General features: G+C 46.3%; 1 protein-coding gene across 5 annotated transcripts in view; it reads left to right on the forward strand.

Moving 5' to 3' along the window:
* The window catches only part of ASTN2 (astrotactin 2), a 909948-nt gene that overhangs the window by 212790 nt on the left and 680778 nt on the right, over positions 1 to 16380 (forward strand). For all 5 annotated transcript variants that reach the window (XM_061200030.1, XM_061200026.1, XM_061200028.1 and 2 more), the window contains exon 3: positions 12063 to 12447. In XM_061200030.1, the coding sequence (XP_061056013.1) occupies positions 12063 to 12447 (385 nt within the window). The remainder of the gene's footprint in view (positions 1 to 12062; positions 12448 to 16380) is intronic.

The following is a 16380-nucleotide window of genomic DNA, read 5'->3' on the forward strand; positions in this document are numbered from 1 at the left end:
TTCTGTCTCAGAAGGCCGGGCTGTTGGCACGGTGGTTTAAGGTTGGCACAGTATTAGGGACCTCTCCATGGACCGTGTGTGTCTGCAGCACACTCCCTGAGAATGACGCCCTGAGCAAAGGCCACAGGCTCCGGATACCACCGACTCTAGGGACAAACTGAGAGCTTCAGGATTATCATGGACTCTGGATTCTGGAACCAAATGTGTGCCCTGCCTCTAACTGACTCTGCGACCTTGGGCAAAGGCACTTCTAGGAGGCTGTCTTTCCTTGTCTGTTAAATGAAGAACGCTTCACTCACAGGGCTGCTACGGCCACCTCGTTAAAAAATTACACATGAGCACCAGTGAACTTTCTGCAAACTTCTTCAGTTTATAAGGGGGTAGGGCCAGGGCTAGGACATAAGTTTTCTGATTTCTTTCTCAAGGCAGTTCTCCTCTGTCAGAATTTTTTAAACTGCCATTTACTGACCACTGGCTTTGTTCTAAACATCGTCTTGAATGCTTTGTGCATTTACTTGTTTAATTCTCACAATAGCCCCATTCTGTGAAGACTGCTCTCCTCAACTTCCCAATGAGAAAACTGAGGCTTAGAGAAGGGCAATGACCCACCCAAAGCTGCACAGCTGGTACATGATAGCTCAGGTACCGGAACTCGGGGCCATCACCTCCTGCATGGTTATCCAGGCTGTTTAGTTGGTTATCCAGTCTCTCTGTCACATTTTGGGTATGAGTATACTTGATTAGATGGGCCAGCTGACTCTGCCACCTTTGAACTTAACTGTAATTGGAATGACAGGGAAGTCCTTTTTATTCCCACTTCTTCTATGTTTTGCGCTTAGAAGCTATCAGAACCTTTGCTTCTTACTATGTTTCCTTCTGGTATAGAGCTTATCAAACTGGGCATTGCAGTCATTATCTGCTTACTTATCTATTTCCCCAGACTGACTGCAAGTTCTTGCAGCCTTATCTGGGTATTCCTAAATCTAGGCAGAAGGTTTGGCACAGGGACAGGGCATGACAGTAATAGCAGTAACAGTCAAGCCAATAACGGCCATGTATTGAATGTTTTTTTATAGGTCAAGGGCTGTATGACATATTTTACATACATCATCTTATCTAATCCTCACAACAGCCCATTTTGGTGAATGGTTTTATTCCATGTTAGGACTGCAAAAACTGAGCTTCACAGAGAGAAGGTCACACCACTGGAAAGTGGTAGAGCAAGAACTTGAACTTGGACCTGCCTGGTTCCAGGCATGCCCTTAATCTGGTGAATGAGTGAATCAGTGAATGAGTGCAAGGCTCCTCCATAGTCACTTGGGTTCATCTGTTTATCTTCATGACTCAAAGAATAGGAAAAAAATCAGTCCTCTCATAGGTGCTCCCCCCCCATCCATCTTCAGAGTGGGATTTCTGACAGAACTTGAGAGGCCACCTGAGGATGTGGAGAAGGATACTGATTTGTGCTAAGTGCCTCCTGTGAATTGTTTTCAGCTCTCTCTCCCACACAAATGGTGAATTGTCACACAGATGTAGGTATATGTCAGTCACCTACCCTCAAAGAGGCATTTATAATGGATTCATTCATTCATTCTTCCAAGAAGTAATTGAGGATCTACTATGTACCGTACCATTCATATTTATTCAGAAATAAATAAAACCCTGCCCTTCCCTTCACTGCCTCTCACTGTAGACATACAATCAATGCATAATGAGATCTACTCAGTATTGGACCCTGGGCTTGGTCTTGGGTACATGGATTTGATTAAGGATGCCCTCCAGGGGCACTCAGGGTGATGAGAGGGTAGTTGGAAGACAGAAGCATGAGTCACTGAGGGTCCTAACAGGTGAGTACTTAACCAGCCAGAGACAACAGGTTTCACAAAGGCTTGCTGAGAACTCATGACCCAAGAGCTGAGGTTTAAAGGACTAGACAAAGAAGTGGGGGAAGGACATTTCAGGCAGAGTGAGTGGCATGAGCGAAAGCACAGCTGCGTGAGATGGTACGAGGGATACAGGATGTTTCACTGGTGTTGTTAGTTCATGCTTATACAACTGAAATGCGAGGCGGGATGTCATGAAAATATATATATTTCATCTGTTCAAAAATGCTTTCACGTTTGCCTTTGCTTTTCTGATCTGAAATATTGGAGCTGGAAGGACTGTTAGAAACCAGCCAATTTTATCTACTTGCCCTGAAGAGGGGAAGGGCCATGGTCAAGATCACACAGCTTGGAATCTGTAGGAAGAGAGCAGGGTGATCAGGGGAATGTTTTGGGAGACTGTACAGAGAATATCTCATACTTTAATGGAGGGAGTTTGGTGGCTTCACCATTACCTTGTATCTAACTTTTCAGGAAACAAGGCCTTGCATCAATAACAAGGATGCTAACGTTTCCTGACTTCTACTACTTGCAAGCCATTATGCTCAGTGTTCTATAATGCAATCTCATTTAATCCTCCCCAAACCCTCTCAGTTAGGTGTTAGTGACCCAATTTATAGATGAGAAAACTAAAGAAACACAAGTGATATACCAATGACACCCAAAGGAAAGATAGTACAGCCATGACTCAAATCCATGTCTGCCTGACTCAATGTTCATTAGCTTTCCTCTTGATGAACTGCTATAGCATTCAGAATGATCGCCCAGGATTTGGCCCCCATTCTGATCTGATCTAAAGATGATTAAGAAAGTTTGAGCTGGATGGGGAGTGAGTATGTCTCAAAGAATTTCTGCATTTTTACTTTATTCCCTTGTCATCATCTTGGGAAATAAAATAGGGTCACTAAAAGATACATTATAAGTAGATGATTACTTTAAAAGAAAAAGGTTTCATTTTCTATAATGGGACCTCCTTAAATAGGTCACCCTACATCTGTCTAGTGACAAAGAGATAACTATAGATAAATATAGCCAGCTATATATATATATATATAAAGATAGTTGTGAATATATTTTTATACACATGAATGCATACATACATGTATATAATATATATTATATACATACACATCTTTGTTGTTGTGCATTTATCCGCTCCTAATTGTTCACACGTGTAAACTTATCTCTTCATTTGATTCTGTGCTGGGATCTTTCATAACCTTCTGGGAGCTTACCTAGGAAAAAAATTAACACATAGATAGATTCACCTCTAATCCAGTGACAGAATCCACACCTCACTGTCATGTTGGCACTTTCTTTCTCTCCCCTTCCTGCCAATCAAACACCAATTCTTTCCACCCTGTGGTGTGTCTTATTTCTACCCCATTAGCTAACTACTCACTTCAACTGCCCTAATCTCAGGTCTCATCTTCTCTCTCTTAGACCAGGGCTTCCTCAACTTCCGCACTATTGAAAGAAATAATTCTTTGTTGTTCCTGGCTATCCTGTGCATGTAGGATGCTTACAGATTTCCTGGCCTCTACCCATTAAATGCCAGTAACACCTTTTCCCTAGTTGTGACAGCCAAAAATGTCTCTATTACCAAATGCCTCCTGCGGGGCAAAATTGCCCCCAGTCGAGAAGTGCTGTCCTAGACGATTGTGAATAGCTATCTCACTGGTCTCCCAGTTTTCAGTCTCCTTACCACATACATCCAATGTGATCTCACCACTCTATTGCTCAAAAAAAAAAGGCTCGGATCCTTAATGCCTAAAGAATAGTCATGCCATTTGCACTATGGTTCTGACCTATGTTATCATCTTATTCTCCTGCAGCTCCAGTGGCCATTCCCAGTCTGTGAGAGAGTGGGCCTGCAGTTTTACTGGAAATAGCCCCAGGTGGGAGGTCTTATCCCATATATTTGCCACTGTGCTGTGTGTTCTCAAGCGAGTTTATCTTCCGAGCCTCCACTTTTTCATCTGAGCAATGGGTATAATCATCTAACCAATTGGGGAGCTTGAGCATCAGTAACTCTAATACAAGGTAGAAAATGCTAAAGCTCCTGAAATAAGGGTTGAGATGAAGTATTCTGGGAATTCGGAGGGTAAAGCGATTCCTTCTGGCTGAGGCTGCAGACTGGGAGATCCCAGAGGAGTTCACCAAGGAGATGGCAGTGAAGGTAGCCGTGAAGTCTGCCTGATATTTCAGCTTACAGATGTGGGGGTGAGGAATAACAAGGAGGGCAGCATTCCAGGCAGAGGAAATCTCAGAACATTAAATAGCAACAGTGAGTTCCCGTGTGGTTGAATACTTAGCCTGGTGCCCTATCGTAGGCACACAGTAGGGTTGGTGGCATGGATGGGGGAAGCATACATTTTGAGAAGATTATCTCAGAGGCATACATTTTGAGATATAAGTTAAGCTATTGATGAACATGAACTGTCAAACTGCAGGACTTTCCAGCTTACTCAGTGGGGAAGGGCTTTGTTTCCCGCTGTGCCTTCGTTACGATAGAAGATGGGTTGAGAACAGTGAAGGAGATGGAATAAAGCCTGGGAGATGGTTCAGAGTGTATTGAAATTATCATGGTGAAAGGTAATTGTGACCGGGACATAGGATGGAGAGAAAGGTTGGGGAAAGAAACTATTTTGTAGATCAAACTGTCAGGATTCATGATTTCTCAGCAACTCTGGGGAGTGTTGACTACATAGTCTGCCTCCAAAACCATTTCAGGATGTTCTGTGATCTCGGTCAAGTCACTTCCACTCTCTGTGCCTGTTTCCTTACCTGTAGCACCAAGGGTTTGGACTATTTTCTAATAATCCCTCCAGCTTACACATAGTCTGAGGCCTGAAAGAAGATGTCCCAGAGATCTTGGAGACCCAGCCCCTTTCCCTGCTAGCTGTCACTCAGCAAATGGCCAGGAGAACACCCAGCGGATCATCAGGCCTCAGCTGTCCTGGGGCTGGCTGTCGGGACCAGACACAAGTGACGAGAAGGGAAGGACATTACTTGGGAGAATATGCATGTTCACAGCTCTGAGGATTAAAGGCCCATGTTCTTATCACTGCCTAACAGAGTATTATAAATCCATTCTTAGAATACCAAATCCTTTTGTGGCTTGGCCGTTGTGAGGGAATATTAAAAAGGCCAAAGACAGAAATAATCAGTTTCTGAATGACACGTTGTCAAATAAAGCATTTCTCACATTATCCCTTTCTTTCCTTTCTCTGGCTCCTTCTCCTGTGCCTGGATGTTTTCACCAGAAAAATAGATTAAAATGGGGCCAGGCTGAATGGAGTTCTAACTTTGACTTTTCAGAAGGCTCTCTCGGTGGGGTGGTTTTGGGGGTGCTTTTTATTTTTCACCTCTGTGTGTTTTTCAGCGTTTGATATTGTGTATGTAAGCAAACCAGCTGGAGGCACGAGCATTGGGATAAAGGCAGAGCAGCAAAGAGGGGCCATACAAGGTCTGATCAGGTGCCCTCTGGATGCTGGGGTCAGATTTACATTCCTCTGGCAAAGTCTGGGCAAGATTTTAGGCTTCTGGATGTTTATTAAGCACCTTCCTGGGCGAAGCACTATGTTTTAGACTGGATAAATGAAAGCTCAGAAACTAGAGTGGGAAAATGGTCAGCCAGATGATTAGGTGGTAGCAGTGTAGCCGGATAACTGACAACCATGGGATTTGTGAGGGAAGGGAGCTCAGCCTCATCCCAACATGCAGAGGCAAAGGTGCTCCCTGAGGAAGTGATGTCCCAGCTGAGATGGCTAGGTGAGTTGAGCTGAGCAGGTGAAGAGGAGTATATTAGCTTCCCAGGGCTGTCATAGCAAATTATCACAAACTGGGGGTTTAAAACAACGGGAGTTTATTCTGTCACAGTTCAGGAGGCCAGAAGCCCCAGATCAAGATGTCAGCAGGGTTTGCTCATTTGGAGGCTCTGAGGGAGAATCTGTCCCATGCCTCCCAATAGCTTTTGACGGTTGCTGGCAATCCTTGGTTTTCCTTAGCTTGTAAATGCATCAATCTAGTCTCTGTCTTCACATGAGTGTGTGTGTGTTTGTGTGTGTGTGTGTGTGCGTGTGTGTCCTCTATTCCTTTTTTTAAAGTTTTTGTTTTGTTTTCAGTATATTTTCTTGGCCGCACTGTGGGACATGTGGAATCTTAGTTCCCCGACCAGGGATAGAACCCGCGCCCCTTGCGTTGGAAGCGCAGAGTCTTAACCACTGGACCGCCAGGGAAGTCCCCTCTATTCTTCTTTTAAGGACACCAGTCCTTGGATTTAGGGCCCACCCAATCCAGTATGACCTCATCTTAATCAATTACAACTGCAAAGACCCTATTTCCAAATAAGATCACCTTCTGAGGTTCTGGTTGGACATGATTTTGGGGGTGGGTATTATTCGAACCACTACGAGGAGGGAATGATTGAGCGCTCTGGGCTGAGGAAGAAGCCATTGGGGAAGTGCTCAGAGCATCACACTTTGAGAAGATGCTAATCACACAGTGTGACTCTAGGACAGGGTATGAGGTAGGACTTGTAGGGAAGGGAGGCATGAGAAGGAAGCAGAGACCTAGGCATGAAGGGGCTTAGGTGCCAGGCTAGGGATCTGGACATTATTCTGAGGGTGGGGGAAGGGAGCCAGGAAGGGGTTTCAAACAAAGGGGAAGGGTATGAAAGGATTGGATTTGGGATAGAGGAATAGAGAGGCTGAAGGACTGAGGCTGGTGGTGTTGACATTTGTGGAGCCAGACTTTTATCTAGATCTTTCATTGTCTTGTTTAATCCTTAGCTTAACCCTTCACGTTGGGACCAATCAGCACATTTTACAGGTGAGTCTGTTGTAGCACAAGGAGGTAGAATGTCGCAGCCAACTTGTCATGGCCAACAGCAAGCAGGGACAGGGGCTCCCACGCTGGCCTGCGTGCCCCCAGGATACCTGCTTACCCCATCACATCACTCCGCCCTTGACATCGCCCACGCTCAGCCTTGCCTGGCTCCACTGAGGGATCTGAGACCCGTAATAGAAGGAGTGAGCTTCTATTATTAGAGAGACTTCTAGTAGGGAAGGTTCCAGGACGGATGGGAACACATATTCCTTCTCCTGTCTCTTTCCCACTTCCTGCCTGACAGCTCAGTGACAACTTCAGACCCATAAGAAGGTAAAACTAATCACCCGAGGCTTGTGCTACTTGCGGTCTCACAGAAACCCACCCCTAACGAACAGACTGAGATTTTTATTTCTGCAACTCATGGCCACATGTCCAACCTTGTTTGTCTTGGGCTGCCTAGAGGAAACACAGTCCACATCAGATTTGGCTTCGGGTTGTCCCTGAGGCCAGCAGGACCTCAGCTTGCCACCCCTTGAGCCTTGGCCTCTTCTTAACTTGCTTTCTAAAAATTCACAGCCTTCTCCATACATCGTCTTTTCCCCTCCTGGGCTCCCTGCTTGCCCTGCAGCATTTTCTCCACCGCTGGGGTCTGTGTTTGCTCCTGGCGGGTGGCGTCAGTGGCTGGACACTCTGCCCTGCTCCCCTTTCCAGAGTCAGCGCCTGCTTTTCTGTTTGCTTGCCCTGGTGAAGGAAGACTGCAGAGAAGAGGGGGCTCAGCTCTGCACGAGTGGAGCGATACAGCAGCCAGGACCCATCCAGGTGGATGCAGATCGTAGTTTCTTCTTGATTTTGAGTTACTCATCTGCTTTCTTCGGGTGAAATGTTCCACTAGGACAGAGGTGGCTCTGTGGTTCTCTTGAGCTCCTTTGCCTGTGCACAGCACCCTTCAGTTTGCAAGGACCGTCACAGCAGTGTTTAGATTTCATTTGCACAACAACCTTGCGGATACCATGAATGAGTATTGTGAGCATCACGGGTTTACCACGTGCGGGGCACTGAGCACAGCACTCCGTGTCCAGGAACTCACATCTAACCTCCCTCTATAAGGACGCTTTTCACACAGTCTTGTGAATGAAAAAATTGTGATTCAGAGAGGTTCAACCCTTTGTCCGTGATTGCCCCATTTTTATGTGATAGCATGAGATTTTAAAGATGTCTTTCTAACCCCCAGCCTTTGCCACTAACTATGTGCTATACTATTCCAAGTATTACCAAGTTGATTTTACAGACGAGTGAACTGAGGGTCTCTAGGGCATCTGGGAAATTCGAGATCCCATAGTGAGTAAACTTGAATTCAGAATCTTTTCCTGCATGCTCTGAGCCTACCTCTGAAGGTAGGGCTGGTCAGTGGTGCTTGAAACATCACCCGAGCTGCTGCTATGTCTTGGGTGAGGCCCCCTGAGCCCTTTAGGAGCCCAGCCTGGGGATGTCTGTTTCCGTTGGTCAGTGGCACAGTGAGACCTTGATGACTGGAATTCTCTTTTGGCCCAGTTTTCACAGTGAAACCCTGATCTGTAATGGAAGCTGTGTGGTCATTGGCTTAGCTGAGCTGGTGGGAGCAGAGGTCAGGGCAGGCTGGGGAGTGAGGGAAGGGAGCCTGTGCCGCAATAGGAGGGCTGGAGCCACTGGCCTGGGGTCATATCAAATGAAATCAGCAAATCATTGAGCTGAAGGGACTCCCAAGCTCAGCTTCCATCAAAGTGGGCTGAGGCACGTGGGTGGTCTTCCTCTGCCGCCTCCTTCTGGAAGCTCCCTAGGCTGGGAAATCTGTGCCTGAAGTTGCCGAGGTAATTTGAGGAGGCAGAGGTGAGGCTGGGCAGGGGCTGATTACACCTTGGGTGCGCCTGTCCCTTTCCACCGCAAGCAAAATTGTGAAGCCATGATGCAGTGAGTCTGAATCTCAGCAGCACTACCTGGGTAAACAGCCTCCTGTCTCTGGGCCTCTTTCCTCACGTAACATAGGACGACGATGCCTTATGTGCACAGGTGTAAAGGTAAATGACAGAGCATAGGTAAGTGTTTGGTCCAGACTGAGAAGGATTTAGGGACCCAAGACAAGTTTTGCAGCATGAGCGTTCAGGGGCAGAAGGTCAATCATCCATTCATTCATTCATTTATTCATTCAACATTAAATATACACTTGCTGAATGCCGTTGGCAATAGCAATAGCTAACAGTCTGTGAGCAGTTACATGTGTCCCACACGGCACTAAATATTCCGCAGGCATCTCACTTAGCCTCACAATGATCCGTTGAGGTGACCCTGAATACTGCCCTTGTTTAACCAATGAAGAAACCAAGGCTCTGAAAAGTAGTGACCTAGTCAAGGTCACACAGCCTCTTACGCAGTAGAATCTGGACTAAAACTGTGTCAGTCTGAGGTCAGCTCTTAGCCTCTGTGCCAGATACAGCTAGAGGGCTCTGGAAGCAAAGGATGGGGCTTCCTGCCCTCCAGGAGCTCCGTGGGGGTGCTTTATGAGCTGATCCAGGGCTTCGTGGGAATCCAGGGAGGCTTGTTGGGATGCAGTGGGGGGAGGAAGGAGTGGTTGGTGGTTGCCTGTGGGCAGGTTGGTTGAGCCTCATCTTTCCCAGGTCAGTTTTGGTCCTGGGTCTGCCCGCAGGGTCAAACACCCATAATCAGGGTGGGCAGAAGGGGCCGGGGATGAAGGGCTCTGGAACCAGGCAAGGTCTGCCCCTCACAGCGCGTGAAAACACCCAAAGGGGAGAAGATAGAGGGCTGAGTCAGGCAAGGCAATTTCCCGAAGGGTATCCATGGACCAAAATTAAAAGCTTCTCTGAAGAGTTTGCCTCGAGATGTGCCCACTGAATCCTGGATTTGAAAACAATGTTTTCCTTTTCCTTCTCGGGATTCCCTTTTACTTTGTACACCCTCACCATCTTTCCCACTTTTCCTTTCCCTTCCTTTGCTCTGTAGAATCACTACGCTGTCAATTAGCCACTGGCTATGCAGTGAAGAACTGGGTTCAAATCCCTGCCTTACCACATCCTGGCCCTTTATTCCCAGTTGGACCTAGGATCAAAACCTGTGTGACTTTAAGCAAGTTACTTAACCTCTCTGAACCACCTTTCCCTCATTTCATTTATGGAACAGAAACTATTACAGAGGATTGCCTTAAAGATTAAATAAAATAACATTAAGTAAAAGTAGTAAGGAGAGGGCCTGCTACTGTTTTATTGAGTGGTAGTGTTCTTCCTGCCTCCTTTTTCTCTTCACTTATCTTTCTTATTATCTCTTCTGTCCACACTCCCCCCTCTGTCTCTTTCCTTTCTTATCTCTGGTGTAAAAAACTGACAAGTAATACCACGTCACACATGATTTCTAGACGTAGAGCAATCTCTATCGTATGTTCTGTGGAGGGAAAAAAGGGTTTGTTCTTGTTTTTCTAGGGCTCCAGAGGTACGAAACTATACACACACACACATTTTTTTTTTGAATTTTAGAATTTTATTTATTTTTTTATACAGCAGGTTCTTATTAGTTATCCATTTTATACATATTAGTGTATATATGTCAAGCCCAATCACACACACACATTTTACATACACTTGACAGATCGTACCCACCCACACACACACATATACATAAATATGCATACTTATAGCTTTTTTTTTTTTTTAGTATATTTATTTTTGAGTTCTGACATCCAGAGAAACCTTCCTGGGGATCCCACAGTAACTCACCGCCAGAGTCAAGACGGGGCTGTCAGCCATACCTTCAACCCTGGTCACCTCTTAGACCACTTACCACCCACTCCCCATCCCCCGTGGAGGTGATGAATTCTAGCTTAGTGAGTTGAAGGACTTGCAAAAGAAAATCATCATTTTTTAATGTAGTCAGCAGGACAGCTGAATCATTTTAGTAAATAATGTTCTTCTTGGCCTAAAGCAGGTATCCTTTACAGCAGTCACCCCTCCCACCCAAGATAATCTATTCAGGGTTAGTTAACATCTGTCATCTTTGCTAGATGTTATACAAGTAGTTTTCGGAAATTGTCCTTGCCTTCAATGTGATCATAATTAAGGAAGAACAATCAGCCACATGGGTGTGGTTGAAAGAATACAGGCTTTAGAGCTAAAACACCAAACCAAACACACACACACACACAGTGAGGCTCAGAGCTTGCTCTGCTATGCACCATCCGAGTTCTAGAGTCTCTTGATTTATTTAACCTCTCTCCCCCTAAACCACAAGCATGATCCTCCCCAAGTGTAGGGATTACACATCAGGGACTCAACAAAGTGGCCCCGAATCTCCCAGGCAGAAAGCACAATGTATAATGAAGTGAAGCAGGATAACTGAAGAGGCTACCCCTGTTCATTGGAGATGCTTCTGGCACAGAGTGAAAGAAGGGAGGCGAGGAGAATACAAACCTTCCACCTCCAGCCCTTGACAGGTTCTGTGGGGAACACAGACGTGCTTTGGAAATACCCCTGCCCTTGAGGAGTTCACAGAGCAGGATATTTCATGAGTCTCATGAATCATGCAAGATCCATTCGTAAACGCTTTAGCCTGTTTCAATTTAATGTATGGTGTGCAGACTCAACCAAATATTTACTGGTTGGATGTGTTAAAGAAAAATAAACATCAGTATGCCTTAAATTTCTGATTAAGGGAGCCCTGGAACAGTGCATTTGTTCATTCATTCATTCAACAAATATTTATGGAGCGCCTAGTTTGTCCCAGGCCCCCTGTTGGGAATCAGTGTTTATGATAGTAAAAATATACATTATGCAGAAATTGTTTGACTTGACAACACTATTGTATATCCCCAGCAGGATGGAACAAAGGCTGCTGTCTCTTGAGCCCTCAGTGGACTCATTCTAGACATGAGGAAGCAAGGCTGAGAGGGTGTGAGCAAATGTCCTGGGGTCACTCAGCTGGTGGAAGGCAGATTCAGGACTCAGACACTCTGTGTGTGAAGCCACAGCCCTGACTCATCCCAGTGTTTAGCAGTCTGCATCACTCTGGCGTGACCGTTATCCATCTCATTCGCTCCTCATGGCGACCTTCTGAAGAAGGCAGGGCAGGGGTTCTTACTCACCCTTACACAAGTGAAAAGCAAGGTTCAGAGAGGTGAAGCAGTTTGTCCAAGGTCACACAGCTTGTTGGTGAGAAAGCCAGGTTTGGGAACGGTGTCGCTCTGAGGCTCTGAGAGCCAAACCCAGGGATCTGGGCTGAGTGTGGTGGACGGAAGACCCCCCCCTCTGGCACTCCGGCCCGAGGAACAGTGGCCCATTTGCTTGTCCTTCTTCCCTCCCGCTGCAGGGTGGCCTTATTGCACTGCTGCTGCTGCTGCTGGTGTTCACTGTGGCGCTGTACGCCCAGCGGCGCTGGCAGAAGCGTCACCGCATCCCCCAGAAGAGCGCCAGCACGGAAGCCACTCACGAGATCCACTACATCCCCTCCGTGCTGCTGGGCCCCCAGGCCCGGGAAAGCTTCCGCTCCTCCCGGCTGCAGGCCCACAATTCCGTCATCGGCGTGCCCATCCGGGAGACCCCCATCCTGGATGACTATGACTACGAGGAGGAGGAGGACCCGCCCCGGCGGGCCAACCACGTCTCCCGTGAGGATGAGTTTGGCAGTCAGGTGACCCACACCCTGGACAGCCTGGGCCGACCAGGGGAAGAGAAAGGGGACTTTGAGAAGAAAGGTGAGTCTTCCTTGTTGCATCCCACCTTCCAGGGGGCATTTTGGGGAGCTGGGAAGAGGCGCAGGAGCTGGGCGGTTGGGGACACAGGAACTGTCTTCTGGGCTAAGCCATTTTTGATTTATGGCCAACTTCCATTGGGTTTTCAGAGTTTGTTTTCTCTGATTCTTCAGCGTTGATGGGAGGAAGGAAAGAGAGTGTCAATGTGCTTGGAATTGGAATTTTGAGGAGCATCAGAAGTTATGTAGTCCAACATCTCTCCAGTGTCTCTTGATTACCTCCCTTGATGGCCTTCTCACTACTCAGGAGAGCTCTCATATCATTTCCAGACACTACTATTGGAAGGTTTTTCCTTATACTGAGTTGCAATCTGTTTCCCTGGCCCTCTGTGTCAGAAAGTGAATCTGAATTTTTCTTCTTCAAGGCAGCTCTTGGGAAATGTAACAAAAGGAAAAGAAAAAAATAAAAGGCACCCTGTAACTTTTAGAAATCAACCTCAATAAACAATCGCATTTTCTTCAGCTACCCTGATGTGACATATTTTGAGACATTTCACCCTTTTGATCACTTCTCTAGATGAAGATTGTAATTTGTCATGTCCTGGCGTGTAACACCTGAACTGACAGACGCTCCTCTTCCTCAAGGTGGGAATGCTCCTGTGCTGAGAAAAAAGTGATTTTCACATCCCTCTTGCTAGCTGTTATGCTTCTGTTGATGCAGTTTGAAGATCACATTTGTTTTTTGTGGGTTTTTTTGCCATTATTACTGGCCCATAGTTGGCTTTTTGATGACTAAAACCTCTCACTCTTTTTCATGTATGCTGTTGCAAAGACCCATTCCCTTTGTTCTGTTGGAGGACAATTGATTATTTGGACCTAAGTGCAGGATGTGTTTATATTTGTCTTTATTAAGTGTTATGGCTCCAGCTGGTTTATAGATGGAATTTGGCTATTTTTTCCTTTAGATAAGTACTACACAAGTACTGTTCTGCTTTTTTCCCATATTGTCTTTGTGACGCTGGTGATGGGTTAAAGGTTTGGCCTTGAGGCCCCAGTGTTACAACTACTCTTCTTTGTGAGCCATGAGGAACCATCATCACTGCTTGGCCCAATCCTGGAGCTGTGAACTCGACATTCTTTTCTTCCGTGTCTAACATCTTTCCTCTCAGATCCATGTTTCCATGATGCTCAGTGGGCAAATAGGAACACTGGGGGCTTCTTAAAAAGGAGGCATTTTTGTTAAACTTAGAAACCCAGGGAGGGAAAAGAGTGGTAAACAAGCGAGAGTACAGGTTTTGGAGTTGTCTGGACCTGGGTTCAAATCTCGTCTCCTTTGTTTGCTGGGTGACCTTGGAAAAATGGGAATTCAATCCTCCAAGTCTCAGCTTCCTCATTGAAGGATTTTTGGAAGGATTAAATATAAAAATAAAATGTGTGTAAAGTACCTAATGCAGGGCCTAGTATCTGGTATGTGTTGAATCCCTGAGAGCTGTATTTGTAGACCTCAGGCCCTTGGTCTTTCCTGGGCCTCTAAGACGCTCCCTAATCCAGCTCCCTGTTCTTCGCCAGCCTCCCTCTAAGTGCCAGCCACCATGGTCTGCTCAGTGCCCTGGAATGTCTGCGTCATTTCCCTTCTCCGCCACGATCTCTTCTGTCTTTGAACTGTTGGTTTACTGACAGTTTCCTCAGTCTTCGCTTTCTCAAGCATTATTTATCTTTTTTTCATGTGACTTCTCATCTTAGCACAAAAACAGCCTGCATTTATTTCGTATCTTCACATTTTGTAGTACCTGCCTAGCACAGTGCCTCACGTGTAAAGAATGTCCAGTGAGTGTTGGACAAGAAAGATGACCCTAGAGAGTGAGGTTGTTTGGGAGCAATGCGGTCAGGCCAGAGCATCGTGCCTCTCTTGTCTAATGTAGAAAGTCACTTGGGTAAGACAGAAGGCATCTTCCCGTTTGCTTAGATTTGGACTTCTGCAGCCTAATTTACTGAGCCTCACTGTGTTTATGTGGAAAATGGGTGAATTAGCAGCCAGTCCGCCCATCTCATAGCTTTGCTGCGGGGATCAAATGATAAATGCACGGCAAGCGCTGAAGAAGTTTTCCCAGAAAACTTCTAGGAAAGGTGTGGCATTTGTTTTCCACACCAGAATCTTCCCCAGCCTAGCCAAGAAGAGTGCTCCATGTCTCCTTCAGTTCCTGGAGCAGGTTGTGATTACTTATCACTGTTCAATAATAATCCGTTTCTCTTTCTGTTTTCTACACTAACTAGACTTGGAGATTTTTTTTAATTTATTTTTTTAATTGAGATATAATTAACATATAACGTTGTGTTAGTTTCAGGTATACAATGTAATGATTCAATATTTGTGTATGTTGAGAAATGATCGCCACAGTGTCTAGTTAACATCCGTGGCCTCACATCATGACGATTGTTTTCTTGTGATGAGAACTTTATGCTCTTAGTAACTTCCAGATATACAATAGGGTATTATTAACTCTAGTCACCATGATTTACTTATAAGACTTGGAGATTTTTGAGAGCAAGGGCAGTGTTCCTTATCTTTGTTTCACTAGCGTCCAGCGCAGTGGCTAACACTTAATAGGTGCTCTGAAAATACTTGTTGACTGGATGATTAACACAACCCCTCAATCATTTGGTCGATCGGATAAATCCAGGCGTTGGTGAGACTCCCAAATTCTCTAGTTCCAGACCTCGAATTATCTCATTGTCCTCAAATCTGGGGACCCTGGAAACCAAAGTGTTGGCAGAGGCCATCAGTAGTGATGACCAGAACCCAGAAAAGAGTAGCCACTGGTTGGGGGTGAAAACCCAGGAAGAGTCACTGATGACAGGTGAGTAACCACCAAGGAGCAGAGCCAAGAAGCCACCAACAGAGGCAAATTCTTTCCCCCCAGCCCCCATCCCCACGCCCCGCTGCCTCCACCAAGCTCCGTATGGAGAACGGAAAGCATCTTCAAAATGGGGAAGCAGGTCACTGCCCATAATCCTGTCTGACTTCTTTTCCTTCCTTTCTTCCTTCTCTCCCCCCTCCCTCCGCCCTCCCCTCCCTCTCCCTCCTTCCGCCCACAAGCTGGAAGGTGATACAGTATGGAGATAAACACTCTGCCCTCAGGAGGCGGAACAGTACAGAAATTAAGTTTACCACCCAGCTTACTAGCTCTGTGACCTTGGATAAGTCACCTACTCCTCTCCCGTCAAAGGGGCATGATACTAGTATTCTATCTCCAGGGTGATTGGGAAACGTAAATGAGGTAACACAGGTAGAGGGTCTGGTACAGTAAACATTCAGTACACATTTCTGTCATTGTTATTCATACCATCAGTCCTCAAAGTTGTCCCACTGTGCCAGAGGCCATGATAGACTCTGGAATAGAGGTGAGGAAAGCAGAACCTTTGCCCTTAAAGAGCATGGCAGGAAACCTCCTTGGAAACCAAAGCTGAAGCTCGAATAGTCCTGGGTCTCTCTGTGCCACACAGCAAGGGGGTGGCAGAGTCGAGGTGAGAGCTCCAACCTCCTGGCCAGAGAGCACCCTTGCTGTAGATAGCTGTCGTGCTCAGAATGGCCTACATGGCATCATGATGACGGCCCATTTCATTGGGGTTGGGGCCTGCCAGGTCTTGTGTTCCTTAAAGAGAACCCTCAGGCTTGCCATTCTAGCTGCTGGACATTCCAGTTACCCACGCGCACAAAGCGTAGACCTGACTCTTGGATGACAGAGACAGCACAGGGGACAGAATGGTGCTGGATCCAGGGGATACAGAGGACTAACTCCTGAGGGGGGGGGGCTCTGGCCTCCTCTCCTCACGGGGTCCTCTAGAGTCTGCACACTCTCGGGCTTACCACTGCGTCGTGGCTTAAAGATGCCCCTGTCCCTTGCGTTTTCTTTCAAGCAGAACTCTATCTAAACAA

The sequence above is a fragment of the Eubalaena glacialis genome, chromosome 9, assembly GCF_028564815.1.
Source record: "Eubalaena glacialis isolate mEubGla1 chromosome 9, mEubGla1.1.hap2.+ XY, whole genome shotgun sequence".
NCBI classification, from domain to species: Eukaryota; Metazoa; Chordata; class Mammalia; order Artiodactyla; family Balaenidae; genus Eubalaena; species Eubalaena glacialis.